Below are 7452 nucleotides of genomic sequence, written 5' to 3' on the forward strand. Positions count from 1 at the left end.
ATATTGTTTGCATAAATATATAGGTCCGGAAATGATATCACACGTTTTTTTTTTTCTCATGCAAATATGTGTATTTCTAGTCTCTGAATCGAAAATAAAACCAAAAAAAATGACAAAAATAAACAAGATTGCAAATGGAGAAAGAAAAAATGTGCAAAAGTTATTTCTCTTCAAATTAGTGTACTTAATAAGATAATCAAGGTATGTCTCACATTTTAATTCCGTAAGTATATGTTTCAATATTAGCAATATTAACTCCCTTCCAACTTTTTTGACGCCATATATTAATTTTTAATAAGATTTTGTGGTGCAACTGCAACCAATATGAAAACATAAACGCTTATATATTCAAATTTATGCATGTTTATCAATAGATTTTATATGTGATGTGGTAATTCTTAGAGAGAGAGATAGCTCGTGGACTTATTAGCATATATTTGCAGTCGCGCACGTTATGGGAAAAAGATGTGTACGTAATATATATTGAAAGTTCCCTTCAACTTGTATGAAAAAACTGCTGAAAAGTTTTGTGCTTGCGTTCGTCCATCTTCTTCTCAGGATGCTCATGCTGCATGCATGTGTGAAAAAAGATATATCTACGTACGTAAAAGGTATAGAAAATTTACAATTAAACTGAATATCTTTCTGCTAGAGTTTGGATTTCGATTTCATGTTTAATGGTAATATAATATATTAAAATTGTAAATTATAAGGTGTGACTTGTTGCAGGGCACGACATCGATGCAGTTGGATATCTCAATTCTTGTGGACAAAATAAAAGCTTGCTTAACTGTAATTCAACAAATTTACCGTCCATAAAGTTATTGTGGTTGTTGTGTTTGTATACGCTTTTTAGAAAGATTTTACAGTGTGTCGAGAACATGTTTCGGTACACTAAGTGTAATGATACAATTGATTGTTGATTAGATTTTTTTAATTTTTTTTAAATTAATTGTAGTATCACACTTGGTGTACCACATCATGTTCCTGGCACCTAAAAAATTTCTCCGCCTTTTGAATTGAATGATGAATATAATTTAGTTTCGTTTGTGTCGATTGGATAAGATGCAATCATGCAAGAGGCTGTTCTACAATTTATATATGTCCCCATTTAATAGCTTAGGTGCAAGAAAGAAACATCCACCTTCTTCATCTTTCATACCCATATATGACATATTTGACATTTCAATAGGTAAATGAGTTGGGCCACCATTGTTTGATGAGTAACGGCATAAGTATAGGAGTAGGTAAATTATACATTTTTTGTTGAAGAATGTAATTCTACAATTAAAAAACGTGACATGATATATTACTACTTATAGATGAATTGTTTCAAAATTAATAACTTCGAGGCATTTTATGATAAAATTTAAAATTTGTTAGGTTTTGCATTTGGTTAAGTTGAGATAGTGTTGGTGTGATTAATTTTGGAAGTGAGATTATATCAATTTGATTAGTTGTGGACATCTAACTCAACTATGAGGTCTTGACATAGTATCAGAGAGTATTCCCCCTAACCTTAACCATTCCGATTGTGAACAAGACCTTGACCTTGACCTTGACGACGAATCTTCCGCAGAAAAAGGTTACCTATATGGAATTGGTTACACGTGTTACCCATTAAAAACATGGTTCAACGTGAGGGAGAATGTTGAAAAAATGCATCCTTCATAAAAAAACATATTACTATTTTGCCTATGGTATATTACTACTATGCATGTAATTAAGTTGGAACAATATCGGTGTGATCAGTTGCAGGCTGCTGAGCCAAATCTAAGATCTTGACCTACTTTAAAGTTGATAGGTATATTGATCCTCACATTCTTCTTATAATCAAAATCTTGTTGGATCGCAGATGACACCATGCACAATGGTGCTAGTTCGATCCCACCGATCTCCCTCCCTTCTAATTACTAACAATCTAACCTAATAAACTTATAGTTTGTCAAAAAAAAAAAAAAAGCAAAAAAAAGTGATTGGATCCTAAAGTTATAACACCTGAGTTCGAACAATACAACTTTACCTCCTTAGTTTACATACTCCATCAAATTTAATTACATTTGCTTAATTACAAGGTCACAAGACTCAAAACCAAAAGACTCTGAGAGTATCATAAGATGTAGGTTTCTTGAATAAAAGTTCCCAAGGAGAAGACTTGGTCATATCTCTTAGCCTACTCACCCTCTTCAATTCCTTCTACCTTAGTGTTTACTAATCTAGGTTCTTCACCATTACCATTACACCCTCCAACCTTCTCAAATTCTGTACCTTTAACTTCACCACATTTTGAAACTATATTACAACCTGAAGCTTTATCAGATCCTATAGTTGTACTTTCTTCTACATCTGAACCTAGAGTTAGCTCTCACCCTCCTATCTCATCCCATCATATCCCATCCACAAACACTCATCCCATGCAAACTAGATCCAAGTCTGGTATAGTCAAACCCAAAGCCTATGTAGCCACTAAACATGCAATTCCTTCTCATATCTCTGATGATTTCTTACCATTTACTTACTTATAGGCATCCAAACACTCTCATTGGAGATAGGCTATGCAAGAGGAATATAATGCTCTCCTAAACATTGGGACTTGGTCTATTGTTCCTTCACATCCCTCATAGAATCTTGTGGGCTGTAAATAGGTTTTGAAAATCAAAATGAAAGGTGATGGCACTATAGATAGGTATAAAGCTAGGCTGGTTGTTAAGGGATTTCACCAGCAAGAAGGTTTAGACTACACTGACACTTTCAGTCCTATTGCCAAGCCTGTTACAATTAGGTTTCTTTTTACTTTGGCTGTCCAATATCACTGGTTTCTTAACCAATTGGATGTAAGCAATGCTTTTCTATATGGCTCACTCTCTGAGAATGTATTCATGCAACAACCACCTGGTTTTTAGGATTCCACTAAGCCTACTCATGTTTGTCAACTCAATAAGTCACTCAAACAAGCTTCCCGAGCTTGGTATGAGAAATTACAAGGTGCCCTCCACTCTTTAGGGTTTACTGGATCTTAGAATGATCATTCATTGTTTGTGAAAAAGACTCCTGTTTTGGTATTTGTTCTGGTCCATATAGATGACATCCTCATCACAGGTCTATCATCTCAGGCATGTAAGGAAACCATTGCTCAACTCAGTGCCTTATTTCCCATTAAAGATCTTGGTTCTTTACATTTCTTTCTTGGCATAGAATTTAAAAGATCATCTATTGGAATTCTTATTTCTTAGATTAAGTACATTTTGGATTTACTCAAGAAAGCCAAAATGGATGGAGCAAAGCCCTATGCTACACCATTAAGTACTTCAAAACTGGATCATACTTCTCATTTACTCTCTTTTGCAGTTAATCTCGTATGTCAATATATGCACAGTCCCAGAGAATCTCATTTTCAAGCAGTCAAGAGAATACTCAGATACCTAAAGGGTTCTCTTGATTTGGGTCTATGGTTTCCAAAATGCTCTAAACCTCTCAGTATTAATGCATTCTCTGATGCTGATTGGGCCGGCTGTGCTTTAGATAGAAGATCAACAAATGGATATTGTATCTTTCTAGGCAATTCACTCATCAGCTAGAGTGCAAAGAAATAGACAACAGTGGCCAGATCCTCCACTGAAGCTGAATACAGGTCCTTAGCCAATACTGCAGCTGAAATTACTTGGTTATGTAAGCTTCTTGTTGATGTTAACCTGGTTCTTCCTTGTTCTCCCAAATTGTGGTGTGATAATATCTCAGCTATCTCTTTAGCTAAAAATCCCATCTTCCATGCTAGAACTAAGTATGTCGAAATTGACTACCACTATATAAGGGAGAAAGTTCTTTCAAATGGTGTCTCAGTTCAATTCATCTGTTCACAGGATTAAGTTGCAGATATATGTACAAAGTCCTTGCCTAAACCTAGATCTGCTTCTTAGAACCAAACTATCTCTTCAGTTCCCTCAACTCAGTTTGAGGGGAGATATTAAGGATCATAGTGTAAAAGATAAAACTTAGAAGTGTCAATTTGTAAATACTTCTATAGTATGTTATAGTTTGTTATTTAGGCAGTTAAGATATGTTGTAAGTGAGCTGTCAAATCATCTGTATGATGAGATGTGTATAAATACCTTTATTTGTAATCTTATCAGAAATCAATGAGAAGATAATTTTCCTATCATAACCTTTTGTTCTTAATTAGCATAAGCTATATCAAAGTACTATGAGAGAAGAAAAAAACACTATTGTATTAATGGATATTGTAACAAAAAGGGAATGCCCAAATGAATAAGGGAAATGATAAACACACTTTTTTTAGCTTCTCACACACTTTTGTTTGATCTTGTCCATTATTTCCGATTAATTTATTTTATCCGACAACCATAATTAAAGAGCGGTGTATGAGAAGCTAAAAAAATTGAAAATCACATCCCACTAATAACTTTGTTGCACACGGTAACAGGTAGGCCAACACAGAGTTCAGGGCTTATGATGATGTTGTGTACCCCAAAGTTAATTAAGCATTCGGAGGAGTTCTAAAATGGGTCATAATTAGGATCAACAGCCCCCAAAACAATGCATTAGGGTTTCAAATCCTGATGTGGTAAAGCTTAAATTATGATTAGTTTGAAAACGTTCATGGTCCATTGGACTTATTTGTTTTGGCCGAAAGCGCTTTCAGATAAACAAAATTGAGAATTTACATAAAACGTGGTAGGTGATCTTTAAGTTTTCTTACAAGAAAGGGATGTGATCATTTTGGCACTCCATCTTTCCACACCAGCACGCCTCTTGTTTTTGAAGTGATTGAACATAAAATCATAGTGTATTAGCAACATGAAATTCCTTAATTAGAATTCGATCGATTATCACACAAAACACAACTGAGAACTTAGACTTTGATCGATTATTAGTCGAGTAAAAATAGGCTCTGACAATAAGCATCAACATAGTGAAAGTAACTCGACTCCGTTCTGATTCCAGTATCTTTAACTCGACTCCATTCTGATTCCAGTATCTTTAACTTAGTGTGACTCGGGATCATACAAAACAAGCTTTGGTTTTCTTCCATCCTGAATCATGTGAACTTTGCCAAGATTTATTCTAAGTCCCAATGCCCATGCTACAAATCTAGTACCATTAGGAAAATAAATTGTCCGGATCACTTTCCAAGCATCCGCTTCCAGAACCCATATGTCGATATACGAATTCTTCAAAGCATGACCAGGTCTTGTATGGAACAAAGAGAGTGATTTCTCAAACACTCCAACACAAATATGACCTATAAATTAAATCGGGTAATAGCACAATCTTTCGAGAAACCTCACTGCCCAAATCGAAAGCAAGGATGGAAGTGCGAGAATGCTCCGTTATAATCCAATACACAACTCCATCAAAGAAGGTACATCTAGATTGCCAAGAAATGACAATATTTGTAAAAGAAGGCATTGTTGGAATCCCATATCAGTGGGGTGAAAAAAGAAAATAATGGGTTTAAATATGATTGTCCCACTCTAACTAATATCGAAGCATTTTGTGATAAAATCTCACACCAGATAGATTGGGCAGGTGATAAAGTTGGGAATATTATCGGTGTTGTTAAAGTGGGGTCTCAGGGGCGCGCCGATCCAAAAATCCAACATGGTACCCGAACCAGGTTCGGGCATGTGCAAGCCAAAGAGCTTACAGGACTCTTAACATAGAGCCAGCCTTAATTTTCCATTGAAAACAAGTATGGACTCTTAACATAGAGCCGATGTGTGGATCTCCATGTGTGAACCACACATAGAGTCGACCTCTGAGTTTCAATTGCCGATGTGTGAATCTGCACATGTGAACCACTAAATGGTTTCAATTGCCGATGTGTGAATCTCCATGTGTGAACCACTAAATGGGGTGAAGGGTGAAGGGCAGTGTTCAAATCCCACATCGGTGGGTGAAAAAAGAAACCATGGGTTTAAATATGATTACCCCACTCTAACTAATATCGAGGCCTTTTGTGGTAAAACCTCACACCTGACGGATTGGGCATGTGGTAAAGTTGGGGACAGTATTGGCGTCGTTTCCAACATGCATCACATTTATTCTTCTCCAAGCATCTGATCTAAGGTTGTAAACCTCAACTTCAAGGACGATATTCTTGCGTGGAAGCGAAACCCTAACAAGCCTCACAACCTTATAGTCGTTTTCCCCGCTATGAAACCAAAATCATTAACAAAATGGCTTGTGTGCTGAACGAGGCCATTAGGAAGCCTTTTGAGTTTTCTGATTGATGGATTGGGCATGTGGTAAAGTTGGGGTCAGTATTGGTGTCGTTTCCAACATGCATCACAATTATTCTTCTCCAAGCATCTGATCTAAGGCTGTAAACCTCAACTTCAAGGATGACATTCTCACGTGGAAACAAAACCCTAACAAGCCTCACAGCCTTATAGTCGTTTTCCCCGCTATGAAACCCGAAAGCATTAACAAAATGGCTTGTGTGCTGAACGAGGCCATTAGGAAGCCTCTTGAGTTTTCTGATTGAGGGATTCCATAGATATATAGGATTATTATTCAAACTAAAGAAATTATAAAAAGAGATACAAACCAATCCTTTGCACGAACCATGAACAAAGAATCTGAGACCTAATTTATCCGCAGGAAGCTCTATATCCAAACACTTGGACAATGTTTCAGCATCAAACAGTGACAAACAATTTTTCTTGTCATCTGTTTGGATAAGGAGAAAATCACAAGAACTTTGCACGACGTTCCTTTCGAGATGGGCACTTTCGAAACTAGAGCTGCTAATTAAACTTTTCCAAGATTTACAAACGCATCTAAACCGCAAAAGAGATCTCACTGGCAATCTGGCAAGGATATCGAACAAGATTTCTTTGGGTATATTGTGATTAAAGATACTGAAAAACAACTACTTAATTAGATATCCAACAATTAAAGCGTGCCTGATATACAAGATTTTGACGATGGAATGCAAAAGAGAAGGCTGGGAACGATTACTTGCTGCAAAGCTGTAGAAGGTTAAAAGAAGGGTTTTAAAGGGTGGTTTTGGAAATTCAAATAATTAAATTAATTGAATTCGTTGATAAATATTAACTTCATGCATCCAACAAAACTCTTAAGCTCCAAGGATTAGGATTACTTACAATTAATTAGAATACTTGTGAAACAAGGAATCCTAATTAGGGTTGTCTTATATATTAAAACCTCATGAAAGTCACTATAACAAACCTTGTCATTTTTGTGGTCATTGTAGCAAATCTGTGACTGTGAGTTAACGTGTCGTCGGTGTTGGAGCCGATGCATAATTCACAGAAAGAAATTGCATGAAGCTCACAAACTTTTGGTACCTTCAAAGGAAAGCAAAGAATTTCATAAGGCAGTGCTTCCGGAAAAGAATGAAATTTACCCAAGATTTTATTTACCCTGCAGCCCAAACGAACAGGCACATCTACCCATATGAATTCTCAT

General features: G+C 36.1%; 1 protein-coding gene across 1 annotated transcript; it reads right to left on the reverse strand.

The window, feature by feature from the left end:
- Positions 1-6172: 6172 nt before the first annotated feature.
- Positions 6173-7232, reverse strand: LOC148692476 (F-box/kelch-repeat protein At3g23880-like). Its single transcript, XM_088680952.1, has 2 exons — positions 7213-7232; positions 6173-6881 (listed from the first exon to the last, which is right to left on the reverse strand). The coding sequence occupies exons 1-2, from the start codon at positions 7230-7232 to the stop codon at positions 6173-6175; spliced, it is 729 nt and encodes a 242-aa protein (XP_088537078.1).
- Between the last annotated feature and the right edge of the window lie 220 nt (positions 7233-7452).

This window comes from Pyrus communis, chromosome 12 (genome assembly GCF_041283825.1).
Source record: "Pyrus communis isolate YQ-2024b chromosome 12, ASM4128382v1, whole genome shotgun sequence".
Taxonomy (NCBI): domain Eukaryota; kingdom Viridiplantae; phylum Streptophyta; class Magnoliopsida; order Rosales; family Rosaceae; genus Pyrus; species Pyrus communis.